The 22,490-nt window shown below is 38.5% G+C and overlaps 1 protein-coding gene across 1 annotated transcript in view; it reads left to right on the plus strand.

The window, feature by feature from the left end:
- ST8SIA4 (ST8 alpha-N-acetyl-neuraminide alpha-2,8-sialyltransferase 4) overlaps positions 1–22,490 on the plus strand; it is an 86,644-nt gene that overhangs the window by 3,859 nt on the left and 60,295 nt on the right. The window contains exons 2-3 of the mRNA XM_054031246.1: positions 2,951–3,082; positions 14,202–14,459. Of these exons, the coding sequence (XP_053887221.1) occupies positions 2,951–3,082; positions 14,202–14,459 (390 nt within the window). The remainder of the gene's footprint in view (positions 1–2,950; positions 3,083–14,201; positions 14,460–22,490) is intronic.

Below are 22,490 nucleotides of genomic sequence, written 5' to 3' on the forward strand. Positions count from 1 at the left end.
AAATCTGGAGGGTAGAATGTGGCCCAAATGATTTGTTATACTTGTCAGACTATTTACACAAAGAAAAATTTCTGGGTGTTTGGCACACATGCTTAGTTTTATGTAAAGGTAGCTTTTTCTCTGGTGTATTTACTGATATATCGGGGTAAAGAAGGGATAAGGAGAGCACTTTTATAAGTAAGCAAAATTCTACTGCATTTGGAGTAGAGCTTTAATGCAGAACATTTGGAACTTTCAGCTCCTGAAAACATGTTTATTTAAAAGTTGTTTTATTGCATCATATTTGTGGTTTGTTGTAGCTGTAGAGTACATCTCGAAGACTCAAGTCAACCACATTTCAAATGGTAGCGTACTTTTTAGGTACAAGTTACTTAATTAATTGCTAATTCTGTCATGTATGCCACTGTGTGAAAGTGCTTAATGGATTACTCTTAGCTCAGCATAAACCAGAATCCTCTCCAATGTATTGTTATATGGTATACTTTCCTTGATTTATTTTGTTAATTTTCCTTTAGATGCATGTACTGTATTGTGTTGTAGGGCAAATATATGCCGTAAATATGTTCACTGCTGTTGTAAAGAAATTTTACTGCCTATGGAGTCGCAAGGGAATGGTTAAATTAATTCTGATTGAGATCTTTCCCATAGAACATATGCAGATAACTTTCATTGACACTAATGGGTTTATTCCACATGGACTTTTGCAACATCCTCCTATCCACTTCAAGTTAAAATAAATAGAATAATTTGCATAGAGGTGCCAGACCTGTAAAATTACTCAGTTGGTTTTTCAGTAGGTGGCATCTTACCTCGTAATTAGTACTACATCAATGCCTCAGCATGATAGCAAAGGGGCACGGGGTTGCTAGTAATGATGTCTTTTTGATGACTTGTGAAACCGTGTTTGGCCACTTATTGGCTCTTTAGTGACCATGACTTTTTTGAAATGCTACCCAAATTTTAGTTTAGGTAATTACATTCAGCCTAACTAAAATCCCACTGCAGTTTAAATTCGATTGGCTTCATCACCGTAGACTAATCTGTTTTGTACTGTTTGTATACTGCCAGATATTATTTTTTTGTAGTGCTTAAGAGCACTCATTATCAACCAGGATCCCATTTGTTCTAGGTGCTGTATAAACACAAAACAAAGACAGACTCTTTCCCAAAGAGCTTACTGTCTAACAGCTAGGGTGTTCCATTTACTTGCTTTGAGATCTATTGATGAAAAGCTCCATACTAGAGCCAAATATTAATTTGATTATTTATGTATTATTTCAGAGGTGGCTGCATTTCCTTAGTAGGCAAAGCGATTACTGTACATAGTTGGTAAAGTAATTTGAAATGCTATTGGATGAAAGGCACTCTAACTCTAAAATATTATTATCCAATAAGGATTAAAGCAGTGATTCTCAACCATTTGGGATTCAGGATCCATTTGTAAATCTTGATGGCCTGTCAAGACCCAGCAAATAGATTTAGCACAACAAATCTGGTTTACTAACTATTTCTTACTCACGATATATAATCTACACATTAATGTAATAAGTACTACATATGTACACCAGGTGTACCATAGCGGCTGCTCCTGTCCTGTGGGGCTGGCTGTGTTTTGCTTCCTGCTCTGGGTGTTGTGGTCTCTGGAGTTTCAGTGCCGCTCATGTTTGGTACAGCCTTCCTGAGTGGAGGGGTGGGGGGCATTTGGAAGGGGGTGAATTTCTGTGAGTGGGATTGTGAACTGGCACGTGGGGTCGCAGTGCCAATCAAATTTGGCTGAGTTGGCCCCTTGTCATCATGATGGAGTGGTTAGGCCAGCTGAGAGTGGTGTTGCAATCCCATGCACTAGGACCAAATCTTCCCCCACCAGGCCTTGACACAACCTTTCAATACATTCTGGTGACCCAATTTTGGGTCATAACCCACAGATTGAGAAACTCTGGATTAAAGAACCTCAAGTTTGAACTCAGGGAGCCAAATTTTGTCTCTTGTATCTGTGTGCTGGATTCAATAGGATTACCTACAAGAGAGAAGAATTTAGATTTAGTATTATTCTTGCTATTTTTATTTCTAACTTTTTATGTGTCCTATTAGATTTGTGTGATTCTTTGGCCCTCAAGCTTCCCACAGACCAGGACACACCAATTCAATTCAATAATTGCAATGATTATTGTCTGATTTTTAATTACAATACCTCTGTACATGTTCATGATCATCAGCCACCACTTCCTCTAGTGCACAAGGTTTTTCCACCTAAAAAATGTCCACGTCTGACTCTGCTTAGTATGTAACTATGATAAGATTATTCTTTGACGCTATATGGCTGTGAGAGACGTATGTGCAGAAGTTCCTAAAAATCAAGCTTAAGTTATTGTGGGTGTATTCTCCCCCTTGTTCCAAACTTGTACGGAAATTCCATGAGCATATCAAGGAAGAATATGCCCCAGTAACTTGAAACTCCACATATGGGGGACTTCTAGTATCATTGGGAGTCAAAAGAATTGATGGTGCCCAGCACATGCATGATAACTGAGAAATTGTGGGGAGGGGGACTGAAAGCTAAAACTTAGTGCATAGCTTAATAGTTGATGGGAGAATGTGATGTACCAGGAGTACAGGTTCTGGCCCACATCTGGTCAGTTTGGGCCCACATTCACAATAAAAAGCTTCCTCTGTATTTAAGGTATATGATTTAAAATAACTTAAATGCAATGTAATTAAAGTGTTTTTATATATTTTTTCAGATTAAGCATTTCCTTGTATCTAAAATACCATTTTGTTAGGTGGAATTTATTTTTTTGAACATGTAAAATGAGTGGAGATGGGGGAGAAATTCTTGCTGCTTTGCCTATGGATATAAATAAACCCCCACTAGTTTTTTGTGATGTGTAGAAAAAGCATCCCAGCAGCCCCAACCTTACCTTAATGGTGTCTTTTCCGTATTGCATTTCAGAGATGGTGAGTTGAGTTTGAGTAGATCAATGCTCAATAGCTCTGATAAAATAATTCAAAAGAGTGGCTCTTCAATCTTTCAACATTCTGTAGAAGGCTGGAAAATCAATTCTTCTTTGGTCCTGGAGATAAGGTGAGTGCCTTGAATAACACACAGTTAATTTCATGTTACTATAGCCTATAATTATCTGGGTCTAGCAAACTTATCTAGAACTCTTGATTTACAGTTTAAAGGTAGCTGTTGCTTAACAAAATACGCTGCTAGTTCTATTTAATGTTACACGGTGAATGACCTGAAACCCTGAAAAGAAGAAATACTTCCATCCTCATGTATAAGAGTGAATAAAATGGGAGCTTTAAATAACTATGACTGCACTTTGTGAGGGAGTAAAGTAGTAGTAATATGGACACTTTGTGCAGTTTCCTTTTTTCCGTTAAGTTACTTGAGGCCAGAATGTGCCTGACACTAGGGTGGTCATACCATGCAGTAAGAGGAAGCCACAACCTTTCTATGGTTACAGCAGGGCTTTCTGGACCTTGGGACCCAACATGGGGGCTAAAGGAAGGGAGAGTAGAGGGCTGTGGGTATGGTACTTCCTCCCCCTGTCAAGCAAGCAGGAATCAGAAAGGGTAGGGAATCTGGAGCCTTGGCTAGCAGAATTGAGCCAGTAGGCATGGTGGAATATGCTATATCCAGTGAAGGACTGTGGCAAATTGCCTCTCTCTGTGTTGGGGCAGCAGGGAAGTCTATGTACTGGCCCATGTTTGGGGCATTGAGCAAAAATTCAGTCTAGTACTTAAAGTGGGGCATCTGTGCCCTTTCTGTGTAACCATTTCCTTTTTTAAGGGGCAAATCCTGAAGTCCTTAATCAGGTAAAACTCCTATCTATACAGGAGTAGACTGCCTGAGGTTTAGTAAGGACAGCTGTATTGGACCCAATGTTTTTTGTCTTGAATACTAAAGCAAAGAGAAGATATTAATAGCTCAATGATAATGAGCATGTGCAAAGTTGTGGTAAAAGGTGTCTGTGGGATACTTATGACTCTGGAGATTTGGGAAAGCTTATGCTGTGAGTGACCTCAGTGCCTCACCATTATAACAATTACTGAACAGCAATTGGGATGACTTGCATTTCAGTGACTTCATTGCTTTTTAAGGAAGTAATGATTCTAAATTTTAAATTAAACATATGATTCATAGATTGGGCTACATCACATATTAATTATATTGATTACTGAAGAATTCTCAGTTATCACTCTGAGGTTTGACAGGTTCTTGTCCCAAGATCAGGCCCAGTATTAAAATTACTGTTTAGCTGGGAACCCCGATGTGCACAGTTACAAATATTTCCTCAAGTATGAATGTTGTAATTGTGACCTGCTAAATGTATTCATAAACTACTCTAACCCTGCATTATTTTTATCTGCCTTGCTGAATGTACATCTGAACATCCATATACTCGCACCATCCCTTGCAGAACAACCCAGAATGTTTGCCATTATCTTGCTCATCATCCTCTTCCGTAATCACCAGTAGCCATCATCCTGGCACCTCCCAAGGGCTACATTTTTCCCTTCCCAAGCTCACAGGCTGGGATAAAACTTTTATGTTACGCTGATGCCACTATCTCTAATGCATATTCAGTCGGGGTTTCTCCTCTCTTCCTTATTTGTATTTCCTCACTCTACTAATTTTGAGTTGCCCTTCTCTTATAGGTTAGTATATAAATGATCTCAACTTACTATCATATACCTCAATTCATTGCCCGTGACACTCTTGTGGTCCGACATCTGCAGATGTTCCCATCCTAAAATATCAGAAGCTGGTGTTAGCTCAAGTTCCTGTGGTTGGCTGGTGTTATGGACAAACTTCCCCCTTAAATACACTCTATTCTGGGTTCCCCAAAACTTAGGGATGACCTGTTAGGCCATTTATCTGCACCCAAGTTCATAGGCCTCAAGCCTTATGATAATTGCTGAAGCCAGTGTCTTACAGGATACAGGCCTGTAGGTTCCTTGCATTACTGCTGAAAAAAATAAATGCTAAAGCTAGCTCTACGGGCTACAGTGATCAGTAAATGAACTCTAAAGTGAGACCTTTAACCTTCAACAAATACTTGGCCCATTCTTCTTTCAGTTACACCAGTGTAAATTTGGAGTAAGTCCAGTGATTTTACTTACTCCAATTTTATGTTGGTGGGACTGAGAGCAGAAGTAGCACCACATGTGCTTTCTCAATTTAGTCCAGATTTTGTATCTTTACTAGTACTGAGCTGTAACTTAATGTGTGAGTGGTCCCACTGAATTCTGAGGGGGTAATGTGCAGAGTAAAGTACTGCTTACAAATAAGGGTGGCAAAATCTATCTCTTAAGCTACTGTTTGCTTCTATTAGTACTCTGGAGCCTATGTGACTTGTGCATAGTTGTTAATAGCTAAATTTTGCTCTAATTTACCTAATGTAAATCAATGTAATTCCTATATTAATGGGATTATTTCATGGATGTAATTGATAGAACAATTTGAAGTGGGGAAGATGAGTGAGCTCAAAAGAACACCTCTTGACTTTCAAATCCTAGGTTGTTTGGCTGGCAACTTAGCAAAATAATTGTTTTACCTGCAAACTGAGCATATTTGCTATGGAAGTAATTGAGAGAACATAATTATGAAACCCAGTAATACCCCTTTTTAGTCACTTTCCAAAATGTAACCATTTAAAACAAATCTATCTGGTTGTGCAGGGCAAACCATAAGTGTGACCTTTAGCACTGTAGTAAGTATTTGGCTTACAGGTTACAGAAGGAAGCACAGCATGTCATACAGTTGACAAACTTAATTTTCCCCAGTTTCAAGAAAGCAAAATATAACATTAAGACAAGGAGAACAAATGTTGAAGAGTGTCAGATAAATGCTCCAAAGCCTGTTTCTAGAGATGTATCTCACACACTATCTTTACACTTTTCAGAAGATTTTTGGTAGTTTAAAGAAAACCATTGTAGAAACAATTGAGACAATGCAGATACAGTAGAAACAAAAATAACATGTTACTAAGAGAACTTTTTAAAATACTTTGGGCATGTCTTCACTATGGAGCTTAATCGGTGTTGCTACAATTGATGCAGCAGCATTGAGTTAGTGGGTTTGGTGAAAACTTGCTAAATCGATGGGAGAGCATTCTCCCATCTATTTCTGTACTTTGCCTCCCCAGGAAGAGTAAGGTAAGTCAGTGGGAGAGTGTCTCCCATCGACACAGCATGGTGTAGATGCTGCGGTAAGTGGATCTAGCTATGTTGACTTCAGTTATGTTATTCATGTAACTGGAGTAGTGTAGCTTAAATCCGTTTACTGTGGTAGTGTAGATCTGGCCTTTGTTAGAGTAAGTATTAGAAATTACACAATGGCTGATTAAAATGATGATGTAGGCTATGGTGTCATCCCAGGAACACATGTGAAGAAGAGCACTTGCTTTCTCTTAGTATAAGTAGGAAATATTCCACTACACCAGTGTGAAGACTTGCAATAGCTGCTGAAGACTAAAGGGCTTCTCACTTTTTGAGCTGTAGTGGTAATGAACATGAGCATCAAGTCGTGGAAGTAGAGGATCCAACAGAAGCTTTTAGCTGAATATGACTTGGGGCCGCATCTTGCCCTAGTCCTCAATGCAAGGGGGATCAGGGATGCTGGCAGATGCATCTCCTTTCCAGGAATCCTTACTGCCAGGCTACATGCTAGTCAACAATGGTGGACGAAGGTTGGGAACAACTTCTGCAGAGCTGACCATGCCTTTCGGAAACAGTCCATTGCTGTATCTGGACCCCTTTCTGATACTCTGCATTTAGGGGAGGAATAGCTCAGTGGTTTGAGCATTGGCCTGCTAAGCCCAGAGAGTTGAGTTCAATTCTTGAGGGGGCCACTTAGGGATCTGGGGCAAAATCAGTACTTGGTCCTGCTAGTGAAGACAGGGGGCTGGACTTGATGACCTTTCAGGGTCCCTTCCAGTTCTAGGAGATAGGATATTTCCATTAAAAAAAAAAATACTAAGAAGAAATCTTATTCTTCTGCCTCCACAACAGGCTCTCTGTGCAACCTTTTGACCCCATGCACAACAAGGATCTATCCCTTAATATTTTTTTATACTGTTGGAGTCATAGGGACTAATTTCAGAATGTCTCTAGCAAACTCCTAGAGTGTTTTCACTGCTAAAGTAATTGTTTAGCTTTCCAAAGTACATTAAATGCACTATGTAGATCATGAAGATGATTCATATTCCTATTATTGCAACTATTAGTGTGTATAAAGTGTTTGTACTTGTGGTGTGAGGTATGCCATAGCAAATAACACAGAGAGAAACACACAATAAAAAAAAAAGCTAGTACCTATTGAATAATATATAAAAAGTTGTCAGTTCTTTGGAATGGAGAAATAATTTGTGAAACCCTTAATGTACAGTGTACAGGCATTTTATAAAACCCATGATGGCAGCCACTGCTGAGTATTACATCAGCTTGACACCCATCATAAAAAGTTCAGAATGTGAAAAATTTGACTGGGATTTGCTTTCTACAAGGATAGCATATTTCATTGTGTGCCTGGACCTAACCGCTAGGCAGCTGAAAGTCCTATGGTTCATTTTGTACCATCTCTTGAGCACTCTCCATTACCATTTTTGACTTGCTCGAGTAAATGACAGGTTTCCACTATCCACAGGAGTCCTAACTTTATTTATTTATTTATGTATATTGAATCAGATTCTTGAGATAGTCACGTCTATGTGGGTGGGAGGGTGAGTAGCCGTTAAGCTGTTCCATGATCAAGACTCTGTGGGGAGGTTTATGTCTGAGCTCCTGACATCTGTCAACAGGACCTTGTGGATCCTTAGCTCCTGTCTCTAACCTGGGAATCAGCAGAGACTGAAATGGTAGCCCCTGAGAACATGCCTTTTTAGAGTGTGGAGGGGGGGCATAATTAGTTAGTTATTGGAGATTGTAGCAAATCTGCTGCCTTCCCAGTTGTGACTGCTCTAGTGAGAGAGTGATTTTCAGATTGATGGTACCCTTTGCCTGCTGCCAAGTTAATTTCAGAACAGATAGCAGTTCCTGTACTTGTGGGGAGGAGACTGGTTGGCTCCCTTAGTATCTGCTGGCTGTCAGTCATATGGAGGAGACTCCACCTGCTCATGGAAATTGACACCCTCCTCATATTTTTTTACTGAGTCCTTGCTATAATGACAGGTTTCAGAGTAGCAGCCGTGTTAGTCTGTATCCACAAAAAGAACAGGAGTACTTGTGGCACCTTAGAGACTAACAAATTTATTAGAGCATAAGCTTTCGTGAGCTACAGCCCACTTCTTCGGATGCATATAGAGTGGAACATATATTGAGGATATATATATATACACACACACATACAGAGAGCATGAACAGGTTGTATGTGTGTATATATATCTCCTCAATATATGTTCTACTCTATATGCATCCGAAGAAGTGGGCTGTATCCCACGAAAGTTTATGCTCTAATAAATTTGTTAGTCTCTAAGGTGCCACAAGTACTCCTGTTCTTCTTGCTATAGTGGATGACAGTAGGGTTGTGTGGATGGTAGTGGGGATAGTGTCAAAGGAGAGACTGCTGTCAGGATGGGGGGGGGGATGCAGTTGAGTTGATGAGGAGCTTATTGTCCAGGAATGACTCAAGCACATCTGAGATATACAACCTCCTAGGTGTTCAGAGTCCCACTCAATGTGTGTGACCTTCTTCCTTCACATCTCTTACGTCCCCTGTGTAAACTGTTAGGAGTTGAATCTTTTGAGGGAAAGCGAGGAGAAAATTACCCAAGTGTCTAGGGTGCTGGGTCAGGGAGCAATGAATGGAGTTTCCTGTTAAGTAAGAAGAGTGGAAGCCTGCAAAGTGCCCAGCCAGGGATTTAGTACAGGAAAAGTCAGTAGCTGTTTTTTGTATATGATCCTGCATCAATACTCGCAACTAAAATGATTGCCCTCACCTTTGTCTTCATTTGTTTGTGAAGTCCATCAATTAGAGTGTAAGTTCCTCAGAGTAGGGACCTATTGTTTTATGTGCCTTCTGTGGTGTGCCTAGCACACAGATGGGCACAGTTAAAAAAACAAAAAAACAAAAAAAATTAATTGGGTTGGATAAACTTGTGCTTGCTTCATAGGCTTTGCTGCAAGCCAACAAATGACATGTGCCAAATGTACCGAATGATTCTGTAGCATCTTTCTAAAGGAGCAGTTAGTAATGTGTGAGACTTGCTAGTTGCTTTTATATATTTAGACATTTTGTTTATTCTATACAAAAATACATACAAGGACCAACTTAGAACTAAAAAGCCCAAAGTTGGGCTCAAGTGAAAAGACATGCAAGGTTTGCTATTTTTGTAGTCTAATTAGAGAAATTAGTTTTAGCTACTGTCAAAATGATCCATGTGATATTTAAAAATCAGAGCCTTGGTTTACAAAGATGCCTTAAGGGCAATTAAAAACACATGCAGATATTCTTGATAGTGACCATTTGCCTTTAAGTAATCAGCAGCAGTTCCTTGGAGAAGTTAAACATGAATCTGTTTTTTTAATAGCATGCAGAAAGCTCATTGCAATTACTAAATATATATACTCAACAATGTACAGTACGTAAAGCAATTGTTAGAATTGCATAGCTATTGTCAGTTAAGTTTCTTAATGATCACTATGCATAGTGAGAGCATGAAAAGAAATACAGAAAAATAAAAATTGGTTAATCAAATTAAAGTATGCATTTTTCACTTATTCAGAATTGTTAAAAATCAAATACACTCTCATTTATCCAAATGCCCCGGGGGACAGAGGTGAGGCTAGCCCATTGGGGGCCCTAAGCAGAAATTGTTTTGGCCCTCACCCCAACACAAACTAAAAAAGCAAATAGGGGCTCCCTGGAGCTGCTCAGGACCCTAAGCAATTGCTTATTGCTGCTTATGCCTGGAGCCAGCTCTTCTGGGCAATATCCAAAACTTTTAGATAACTAGGCATTTGGATAAATGGAAGTGTTATTAACTAACTTAGGACTACATGGGGGGCACTGTGTGGATTTGGATAAATAGTATTTTCAGATAACTGGAAGTATACTATACTACTTTCTGTTTGGATGTGCAGCTGAAGGCAAGCCCAGTTGTTCCCTGTGAAACAATATTTTTGGTTCTCCCTCTTAATATAAATATTTAAAAAATCTGTATTAAGGTAAGGCCACAATCTGCTTTCAGAGACGTGTGAAATTCCTGTAGACTTCATTAGGAGTCAGTGTGAGGTGGGGGGGGAGGCAAAATTTGCCCCCAAAATGCTTATCTAAATCTATATTCAGCCAGATAAAGAAGGTGAGTTAATAATACCTTTTCAGGGAAAGCACCATTTAATTTAAAACAAATAGTTTTAACTAAATCTTCCATAACTAATTTTGAAATTAAGAACTTCCTCTGCGTTCTGGATGGTGTATGCTTAATGAATGGTCTCTGGTAAAGCTTTGGTAAGAATTAGGCTAATGTCTTTGCCAGGGCAGGACCTCTCAATGTAGTTCTAACAGGTTTAACACTACAGTGTTTCTGGGGTTGGTCTGGCTTCCTAGATACTTATGGTGCTCTTTGGCAAATTCGCCTCATTAATTGTTTCTACTAGAGACGACTGGAACATAAACCCTGACCCTTTCTGGAAACTAGGACTTCCAGTGCTAGCTGGCTTGGGGATGTGAATCTTCCTGGGAGATGGGTGAAAGCAGGATATGTGGTCTCTGTGGATCTTGCTGGGAGATTTGAAGTTGGGAGATTGTTCAAGAAAATGGACCAATCATTAGTGGGCTACAAATTAATCTAGAGCCTTTAAGTTCAAAAAGTCTACCCACCCAACTCCTCTTCAGTCTACACAATTCTCAGGCAGAGATTGGAGAAGCTACCATTTTTATGGTACTATGGCACAGTGCAAATATTGCATTTTGAGCTTTGTAATGATAAACTACATATTAAGAGAAAAATGCTAGCTTATTAAAAGGAGTCTATAGACTATCTCCCAGAAAGCTATAAATAAGTGTCATCGCTAATAATTATATATTGCTTATTAAATAACCTGCAGTTATGCCCACAGTTTTAATAGAAACTGAAATCAGAAGTTCATATTAAGAGCGAACTCTCCAACAAATGATCATGTCAGCAATAGCGCTATCTTGTAAACTTGTCATGTAAACAAAGCTGTAAATTGTGAATTATCTCTTATTCAAATTATTCAATACATTTATATGAAAGACTTCCATTAATTTTAATGGGAGCTGGATCAGGATCTTCATGCATTTAAAAATAATTAGATAACTAGTGAGTTTACATTGTGAATTGCCCATATTCAAATTAACAAGTACAAGTCACAGTTCAAGCCAGGGCTCTTTCTATCTAATTTCTTTCGTGTTAATTCAGAGAAAGTTATTCCCCACTTGGATGCCTTTAACATTTAAAAAGACACAGTAAAACAATACATGGGAAATCCTGTTTATGTGCAAATGTAGCTGCACGTTTGCTAGCACACACAACAGCCAGGTGCCTCTTAGATATTGAAAGTGTATATCAGGGATTGAAAGTGAATCCTCCTGATCCTTCTTCCCTTATGATTCTTATTTCACTCAGGTCCCTGAGAGTCCTTTGACATTTTCACCTATTCATTGAGGCTCTCCATTGTGGCCACTGTTCTTCTAGATGTAGTCACCATCGCCTTTAAAAAGCCCCAACTCTGAAGGGTGCATTCCTATGTAATGAATATTTTTATCAGGATTTTAATTCAATCTGCTCAAATGTTTTTCTTCGTTTATTCTTTTCCTAGTCATTTACATCTCCATGGCAGGTGCCCACAAAACTAGGCATATCAAACCCACAGGGCTTTTAAGTCTATTCAACTTACAGGCTGAAGAAAGTATTTATCTTGCTTTACAAAAAACAAAACAAAAATCCCTTGCCTTGCCATATACACCATTTACCAAAAGCTTAAGGCATTTAAGGTTTTAATATCTCCCATTCTGCTTCATTATTCTCGGTCCCTCATGCATGCTACATCATCAGATATCCTTGCTCTGATGCTACTTCATACATACACAAGAGCCCTAACATAGAATTTAAAAGTTTTCTCTTTATTTTAGTTAGGTTTAAGATATGTGAGATAACATTAGAAACACATCTTACTATGTTTCACTTTCCCTTAGGCTTTTAAGGTAAATTCCAGTGTAGCAAATGTTTTGTGACCAGTTTCATTACCAGACATTCTCTTGTATCTTGAGGCAGTGACACAGGGTAGCTGACTGGCCTACATGATGATGTTGTGTTTTTTGTCCCTTCACCTCTGGAGATTATTTCCCCCCTTTCATTTCCCAGTAGGTGCTTCTAAATAGCTTGTACAGCAGTTAAAGCAGCAGGATGGTTTTCCTGGTAAGTATTGATTCTGTTCTAAGGATTAGCAATGCAGAGTCCTTAAAGTGACTATAAGAAAATGCTATTTTTACACTCAACAAAATGCTTGTTGTGCATTCAGAGTCTTATCTGCTGACTTGAATGATAAAAATGTCTTTTACAGCTTTTTTTTTTTTCTCCTGTTAGAATTGTAGAGCCAATGCTGAGGTAGAACACCTTTTTAGGGAAAGCACCATTTAATTGATAGCAAATCTGCTTTAACTAAATCTTCTTCCATAACCAGTCGTAAAATTAAGAGCCCTCTTCTGCCTTCCAGATGGCGTGTGTGTGTGTGTGTGTGTGTGTGTGTATGTATGTATATATATATGAGAGAGATCTATATCTATATCTTTAATACTCTTTAGTAAGAGTTAGGCTAATGTCTTTGCCAGGTCAGACCCTCTCAGTGTAGTTCTAACCCCACTTCCGCATTCCATTGAGCACCTGCTTAACTTTAGACATGTACTGTAGTCCCATTAACAAACGTAAGTACATAGTTGAATAGAGAGACGTAAACGTGTGCTTAAATGCTTTGCTGATTCGGGATTTGTAGCTGGTAGTATTTGTACAATTGGGCTCTGCAGAGTGGACCAGATCTTTTCCAACTTGTTCATTATCAAGGAAATTGTTTACCAAGGCCCAGTCTATATGTACAGTTGCACTGGTTGTACTGGTAGTTTTAAAACGGATGTAGCTAAAACGGTGGAACTTATGCTGTGGACACTCTTAACTTGGTTTAAACCTGGCTGTTTGGCTTGCAGAGGTGCAAGCTAAACTGACATAAACCAGATTTAAATCTTTGAGTGTCTGCACAAAGGTACTCTTAACTTGGTTTAATAGTGGCTTATTTTGGTTCATCTTAAACCCGTTCCTAACTGACTTAAGATCAACCAAAATAAGCCAATAGTAAACCAAAATAAGTGTGTACATTAGGGTTTTCACCAGTACAACTGAACTTGTTTAATGAAACCACTGCAAGTTTGTGTAGACAAGGCTTAAATTGAACTTAAACTGATTTAAGTTACAAAACTGCAATTTCTCTGTGTAGACAAGTGCTAAATTCGAATCAGTTATACATGTGCAAGCACACTGAATAATAATACCAACTTGGTGCTTAAAACTGAAGGACATGGTGATGAGAGGAACTCTGCAAATCTTTTAAAAGTGCAGTTCCAGTGTGATAATGAATCTGTAAAAAAAAGACACTGGGGGAATCCAGACTTATCTCCTGCTGATTTCCATGACAGAGATGCTCAGTTTAGAGGTTAAAAAAAGTTTTATCTAGCTGCCAGCTCTGACAACTCGACCAAGGCTGAGACCCATGCTAGTACATTCCTTGATTTTTGACACACGAGGCTACATTCAAATCCTTGTAAATATCTTTTAACTTACCGGTTGTTAATAAAATAGAATGACACAGTTTATTCTGGAATCTGTGCATTAACACACATGCCAGATGGTTTTGAGTAGTATTTTAGAAAACTAGTTACCACACATATGCACTGTCCAACTTTTAAAACTTGACTCCATAGTCACTTACTACTTTAACATCTAGTGATTAGACTGTCTTTGAGTAATTGTTTGTCACATTACATTTTTTAATCAAGACCATAAGGGTTTTTAATGGAGCCCTAACATAATTTTATAGCACGTGAAATGGCATAGTCTGATATTGTGGGAATGAAAATCTGAAACCTTATGCTCTTTTAGGTTCTATGTTTTATACCATATTACTAAAAGATGAGCTGATTGTGAGGAATGAATACTGTCTGCCTGTTTCTTTCAAAATAGGAAGAATATTCTTCGATTTTTGGATGCTGAAAGAGATGTCTCAGTGGTCAAAAGCAGCTTCAAGCCAGGAGACGTAATTCATTATGTGCTAGACAGACGTCGCACCCTGAACATTTCTCAGGATTTGCATAGCCTCCTTCCTGAAGTTTCACCAATGAAGAACCGTCGGTTTAAAACATGTGCAGTTGTGGGCAATTCTGGCATCCTCCTGGACAGTGAATGTGGAAAGGAGATTGACAACCATGACTTTGTAATAAGGTGAGCTTTCATCTGCAGCTGGGGATTATAGCCTGCTATCTGTCACTTTGGGGGGGGAGGGGAGGAAACAGGCAGAAATGCTTTAACCTGAGAGATCAATTTCAGGGATTATTTGGAATTACTGAGTAATTTATCTGAAGTGATATTTTCACTGTGATACCTAAATTTAAATACATTTTTGGTATGCAAAAAACAAGATTACTTCTATATTGAAAATGAGGTGTGCACATTTGGAGATAGAAGACAGATTCACATTTGCTCATTGCCCGTGTTTGTTCATTTGTGTTATTCCAGATAAAATCATTACTCTGAATGAAGAGTTGTTCCTGTAAATGGAAATTTTTTTTTCCAAAATCTCTCTTCCTGTCTCTTGGCGAGTAGTCGTGGCCTAGCAGTAAATTACTGAATTACTTTATATACGGAGGGGAGGGGAGCAAAATTTCATTGTGATGCATTGGAATTTAGTCAGATGGCTTCAGGTAAGGTAACTGAAAGCCACACATCTTACTCACTTCACATTGCTCTGAAAATATATCCCCACAGCAGGTACCAAAAGTTTCATATAATTTATTTTTTTTAGTGTAGACATTCAAACATGCTCAACCTCAACAAAATTTTGTCTTAGGACTTCACAGATCAGGGGCAAATTAAGAGCAGTTACTGCCGCCATTTGACAAGCTGTCATGATATGAACATACATAGATAGATTTAGACAAAAAAGATACTCTGCTTTTTAGACAAAGTCTCCATTGGTATGGAACAAGGAGGGCTTAATGGTGGTGATAGAGAATTACTATATATGTAGGGTTAGCTCACATCACTGCTCCTGTTCCGGTTTTTCCTTTTCTATTTTGTACAAAGCTGGTGGAAACTTGAAACGGACAGCGTCTATGAAAGGAAAAATTATAGTTCTTTTCTTTTCATAATATTAAGGCTGGGATTTTCAAAAGCTTTCAGTGGAAGTTGGACATCTAGCTCTCTTAGGCAGCTTTGAAATAAATACATCGCCCTTTTTCTAGTAGTAACAATTGCAGGAATTATTGAGTAGTATTTTCTTCAAAGGCACAATTTTAGGCTTGAATAGAGAAACACAGCAAGTTTTTTAAGACTTAAGAAAACCTCATTAGTATATTGGACAATGTGAAATACATTTCATCGTTATGCACGTCATCACAGCTACTTATCCCATTTTATGATCACTTGTATTAATATGCGAAAAGAACACTTTTCCAAAGATACTAATAAAAATGGATACAAATCCTTTGGACTCTTTTATGGAAAAATGCTGCCTGTCATTTAGGGTTGCCAAAGACCTCAGATGCTCCTGCACCTTGCTAACTGAAGGGCCTGACTTTTTTGTTTTGGATAGTGACACTGCAGAAAGCTGGGAGGACAGAGACAAGAAAATTATAAAGATTTGGAAGCTATATTATGTCTTTCTTCACACTCCACCTTTCATCTCTCTGTTCTGTCCTACAACACGTGACCAAAACACTGCACACACAGATATAGGAGCTATATTTTATTTTGGAGTTTTTCCAGTTACTGGCCAGAGTCTGCCCTTTCCTTTTCCATGCATGTTCGACTTGTACTCTGAACGTTTTGATTCTGCCAAGTTAGAACTCCTGCTTATAGCCAAGAGAGTTCATTATAAACAGTCCATTGCACTTAGCCTGTAGCTTTTTTTGTTGACGTTATGCCCTCTTGCAGGTTTAATGTGTTTGACTTGACAAGGTGCATAATGATGCAGATACTATACTTTCTGCAGGAAGTTCTTCTGTGTGAAGCCAAACTCATGATTGTGCCTCAAAAAGGCCTGGATTCAGCAAAGTACCTAAGCACGTACAGTATTTAACTTTAATCGTGTGCTTAATTCCTGTTGAAGTCAAAGAACCACCGATGCCTATCCCCGAAACACATCTTAGCTAGTAGTGAAACCAGAGGATGAGATTTAATATGAATTTTGAACTAACAAAGAATTTGAGCTCTGTGGAATGAAGGAAGTACGTTTGCAAAGGTTTAATTTACAGAAATTAGCCAGTGAATAAAAGGAAAATGATAAAGCTCAATATGAACATCAGGAAGCAAAACCTGCAATTTAGATTGGAGGCACATGTATCACGTCAATGCAGTCCCATCGCATCAAAGGGACTAGCCATAATAATCAGTATCCTTAGTATTCCAGAATAGGGTCAGATTAGCCAAGAGTGAATCCTTCATCTGAACAAGAGGCAAGGAAATGGGTGTGACACTTTGGAGTATGTATGGTACAGAGATTTTATTCACTGGTCAGACCTTAACACTCTTCAGAAGTGCACAGAATGTGTATGGCTAAACTGCATTCAGAGACTTTTCACTGCTTAAAGTATGCAGTAAGGAAGTCCTTTAGGAATTATGGGAGAAGAGTGAATAGATCTCTTTGCTAGGAGAAGGAGGAAAAGGAACATAATAAAAGTAAACAGCACTCTATGCTTCCTTCATGCTGAATAATTGTATTGCTGTAAGGGCTCAGGTGTGAACTCCATGATCTGACTTTGCTGATTCCTTTGCTTTTGGTTGACTTATCTGAAAATAAAATATACACATCTTATTCACCACGTTTTTTTTGTTTTTTGTTTTTGCTTTTTCTGAAAAAGCAGTTGTATAAGCTATATTGGGCTCACAGTTGACAGTACAAACTAATGAAGAAAATTTCTGTGGACTCTTAACAGTTTTGTGTAGTATGAGCAAACCATTTTAGAGAGATGCTTATATTGTTTTGGTGAAACTAAATATTATTCTGTTAATTTTGGTAATACTTTGTTTTCCTCTTAAGAGATTCATGAAAGGAAATACATAACAAAAAGTGTGTGTGATTTATTAGAACAGGAGTATCTTGATTACACTACCCCTAATATCAGTGGTCTTGTTAATTTGATGGTGGCAGTGATAGTGAAAATGAGACCAGTGTCTGAAGGTAAGGAAAGTACTTTAGACATTCTACAGTAACTTCAAAAAGATCTCACAAAACGAAGTGATTGGGCAACAAAATGGCAAATGAAATTTAATGTGGATAAATGTAAAGTAATGCACATTGGAAAAAATAACCCCAACTATACATACAATATGATGGGGGCTACTTTAGCTACAACTAATCAGGAAAGAGATCTTGGAGTCATCGTGGATAGTTCTCTGAAGATGTCCACGCAGTGTGCAGCAGCAGTCAAAAATGCAAACAGGATGTTAGGAATCATTAAAAAAGGGATAGAGAATAAGATGGAGAATATCTTATTGCCCTTATATAAATCCATGGTACGCCCACATCTTGAATACTTCATACAAATGTGGTCTCATCTCAAAAAAGATATATCGGCATTAGAAAAGGTTCAGAGAAGGGCAACTAAAATGATTAGGGGCTTGGAACGGGTCCCATTTGAGGAAAGATTAAAGAGGCTAGGACTTTTCAGCTTGAAAAAGAGACTAAGGGGGGATAAGATAGAAGTATATAAAATCATGAGTGGTGTGGAGAAAGTGAATAAGGAAAAGTTATTTGCTTGTTCCTATAATATAAGAACTAGAAGCCACAAAATGAAATGAATGGGAAGTAGGTTTAAAACAAATAAAAGGAAGTTCTTCACACAGCACACAGTCAACCTATGGAACTCCTTACTTGAGGAGGTTGTGAAGGCTAGGACTATAACAGGGTTTAAAAGAGAACTAAATAAATTCATGGAGATTAAGTCCATTAATGGCTATTAGCCAGGATGGGTAACAAAAGGTGTCCCTAACCCCTGTATGTCAGAGGGTGGAGATGGATGGCAGGAGAGAGATCACTGGATCATTACCTGTTAGGTTCACTCCCTCTGAGGCACCTCACATTGGCCACTGTCGGTAGACAGGATGCTGGGCTGGATGGGCCCTGGGTCTGACCCCCTATGGCCATTCTTATGTTCTTATGTTAGTATTTGGATTGTGATACAGTAAATCCAGCAATCTTGCATTGCAATATGATGGAATTGGATACTATGTTAAAGGTAACCTGAAAATATTAATAACCAATGAAATATTACTTGGACACCCTAAAAGCATTATCAAGGGGAGAAGGAAGCATTCACTACGTAGCTTATTTAAATTTTATAGTGTCTTATCTTTAAGGTAGTCATCCAAGGTCATTAATAACAGAGCCTTTCTGTGAGACATCACCGTGTGCTATATGTTGATGATGTCTGACCTATCATAGTCAATTGGAGCATGCAGCTAGCTAAAGAAGAAAATAACTAGGTTGTGTTTAGAATATGTTTATTAAGCCAGATTTTTAAAAATAGGTACCTAATAGAGAGACAGTGTATGCACACATGGGAACAAACAGGTAATTGTGCTAGTAAATTATACAGTTGCAAGAATACAATTATCACTCCTCTTTACAGAGCGCTAAAAATGCATATGTAAACACACACTTTTTTGCAAACGCAGTTGTATGCTTTGTCAGTGTAACTATCTGTTTCTACCATATTTAGGGCACATCTTAAGCAGCTATTTTTGAGATAAAGCATAACTCTACACAAACAGGACTTGATTCTCTTCACGCACCAGTGTAAATCAGGAGTAACTTCTTTAATGTCAAGGGGCCAGATCTTCTGCTGGAGTAAAGTGGCTTAGCTCTGTCAAGTTCAGTAAAGCTACAACAGCTTAAGCATCAGAAGGTCTGACTCAGTTGAGTTAACTTGGTGAGAGAGGAGAATCAGGCCTCTATTCTCTTAAAATGGTACTGATTGCAAATTGTTTTCTCTCTTCAGATTCTTTCCTAGTCACCTTTTAAAGCTAAGTGTATCCAAGAAAATGAGCACTGATCCCTGCATCCACAGTAGTGATGTGATAAATCACAGCATGTAGCATTTCTGTATGATACCATGAAAAGATTCCTTAACTCTAAGAACACCTGTCACTCTATGAAAGGAATCAGTGCTGTAAAAAATAAGATAATACACTGATTGCTCGCAGGTTGCTGAAATATGGCCTGGCTCCACTTAGTGCTGTTCTTCAGTTCTCTAGCTGTTGAATCAGATCGCTATAAGATGGTGCTCCTGTCTAAGATTAAAACATGTCAGGCTTGTTCCTCCACTGAGGATGTTCTAAACAATATTTTTATTGCTATTGCTGACAGGAAAAAAAATACATGATACATGAGAAAATACACATGCAGTAAGATTCAGTAGATCTCTGCAGCTCTAAGGACTCATTTCTTTAGTTTACTTTACCTTTGTTTCCTTTCCTTTGTCTGCATAGTATGATTGTGCTTTTTCTTTAGAGATAGGTTTTCTAAGTATTTGCAACTTAACAGACAATAGCCATAGGACTACACGTGCTGAATGCCCCCAAATAATGAGGGTGAAATAGGCATTCAGGGGACACATGATTTTTAACCTTAACCATTTTTCTGTTTAAGGTGTCTCAGTCATGGAGTACCAGCTCTCACTGTGAGTTTTTCAAGCATGAACTCTGCTAGTGATGTTACACCCACTAAAGAGTATAGAGCTAACCTTTGTAGGGTAAGCAAGTGGCAATTTTTTTTGTTATATGGTGGTTTTAAGACCTTTTTTAAATATAAAATTTTATATTTTAGTCATATATTGTAAGATAATTATAATGTTTCCAGGTATCAAAAAGAAGAGCCACTTGTGTACCTGCCAAAAAATGAGTTCAGATTCTGATTTTTCCTATAACAGTTCATGATTTTGTGAGCACATAAGAGAATTCAGTTTACTTTTAGGTTCAGCATGTTAAGAATGCTGAGGATTTTAGAAAAACGGCTTCATTTTTTCCACAGGACGTAAGGATTCTGATCACTCAGGAAACCTTTGCAGTGTAGCTGCAGATAGTTTATTGTGCCAGTGCAAAGTAAGGATCAGATTCTGCCAGCCTTACTGACACTGAGTAGCACCTTATTCCGCAAAGAATCCAGACCTAAATATATTTAGTGTGGGCTAGATGGAGCATTTAGGCTTATCCTTGAGTAAGGGGCAACACCTGGTGCTCTACTTAAGGAAATTGTAGCTTGCCTGCTCCCCTCTTGTTGGTGGGGGAGAGTAAGTTGTGAAGTGGCATCTGAGATAATGACAAATACTGCATGTGTATTAAGCAAACTGTTGTTGCGCATAAACCTACCAAATATTAATTTTGATAGTAGATGTTCCATGGAGACGTAGGCTGAGCAGAGAAAAGGATTTTTCAATATATTCCATGACTTTGACTCCCTCACAGCTCCTCAAAACTGTGCACATAGTAAACATTTAATCAGATGTGGGTTTCTGTCACATCTTAAGTTACATTTTTACCAGAATACTGTATTTATGCATATATGATTCAGTCCTTACTTGTACAACTAGTTGCATTGGCTTTATATAGGAAAATGATGCATCTCTTTCAGAGACAGACAGAAAGACACTTGCCCCAAGGTCTATTCATGTGAATAAGGGTTTGTAGGATCACTCTACATGTATGACAAAAAACAACTCTCTCTCTCACTCTCTCTACCTCTGCTAGAGATGTAGGGACATACAGCTTTTGTACCTGTTTCAAGTATTTCTAGTCTATAGACTAGATAAATGTATCTTGAATAAAACTCCAAAATGAGTCCCTACTTTTTTGAGAATCATTTCCTAAATTGAGAGAGTCACAAAGTGCCTGTCTGGGTCTGAATGGAGCTAATTCCGAAGAGTTTGGTGGGCAGGAGCACATTCAATACATTTCTTTAGGTTTCTGCTAGCCATTTATTCCAGAACACAATCAGATCGCCTTCCAGTTTGCCCAGGATCTGCAAGTAATTAATTCTTAATCTTGTTCACTTTCTGCACAGTCATGCTTTTACAAATAGCCTCACTGAAGTAGTGATGTGTCATCAATTGAGCCTCGTTTACTGTAGTTTAATTTTAGTTTTCCCCAAATGACCTACAGCAGATTCCTTTGTTTTTATGTTGGTTCGTGATAATGATTTCTGGACAGAAATCCAGCATTTGGAGTAGAATACTGTTAATCATGGCTTCCTGGAAGGCCTCCAGTGTTCTCCAGTGAAGCCTAGAAGTAAGAACTACCATCTTGTCTGTGTACTTGGAAAAGTTCTTTTTGCTCATGTCTGTGTTTTACTGATGTTTGATCTCCCCCCCCCCACACACACACACATAGGGGATGGATGGCAGGGAAGGTGACACTTTTTTATCTCAAAGGGTTTGGTGAGCTTTTGATGAGCTTCTTTCAGCAGGCGAGCTAGTCCCACTAATATTTACCTTTCTTCCTCTCATTCATATGCCTTCCCCAACTGCAGACCAGACCCATGCCTTTCCCAGAGAGATTAGTGACAGCACTGCTCAAACCTCACCCAGGCAGCTAGGGGTTTAGGAGGTGATTTCCTTTTTCTTCTCTTTGTAAAATAAAAATCCCAACAAATTGTAGTAGTGTTCTTCTGGCTTAACAAAGCTGCTGCTGCTTCAGCAGAAACAGTTCTGTCTCAGGAACACACGTCTTTTGTGTTCCTGGGGCAGGACTAGTGGGGCAGCTCTAGATGGATTTTGGCAGGAGATGAGTGGTTTCATATTACTACAGGCTGTCTATCTCACTGGATGAAAAAGTGCAGATTCCCATGTTAAACATTAATAAAACCTTAAAATATATATAAATAAGTTATTTTTACTAACTTAAAAATCAGTGTGTGGTTTAGGGGATTCTGGGATACGAAGCCTTTAAACCTGTAGATTGCCATTGTGAGTCAGATCCAAGTAGATAATGGTTAAGCCCCATTATTGCAAATTGATCTGAGTGGACAGCCCTGAGCCCATTGACTTAAGGGTCTGCAGAAATCAGCTTGTAGGATCAGGGCCCAAATTTTGACCAGCCGATGACTGTGCTGGGCCTCTGAGATGAGTTGATGAGCTCAGTAAGTTTCAATATAACGTGTTTGAATGTGTCAATCAATTTAAAAAAAAAAAAGAAAGATGTGAACTACAAGAAGCAATGGGCCATGCCTTCAGTGCTTTTCAGGTTGCAATATGAAGTGAA

Source organism: Malaclemys terrapin, chromosome 6 (assembly GCF_027887155.1).
Source record: "Malaclemys terrapin pileata isolate rMalTer1 chromosome 6, rMalTer1.hap1, whole genome shotgun sequence".
NCBI lineage: Eukaryota > Metazoa > Chordata > Testudines > Emydidae > Malaclemys > Malaclemys terrapin.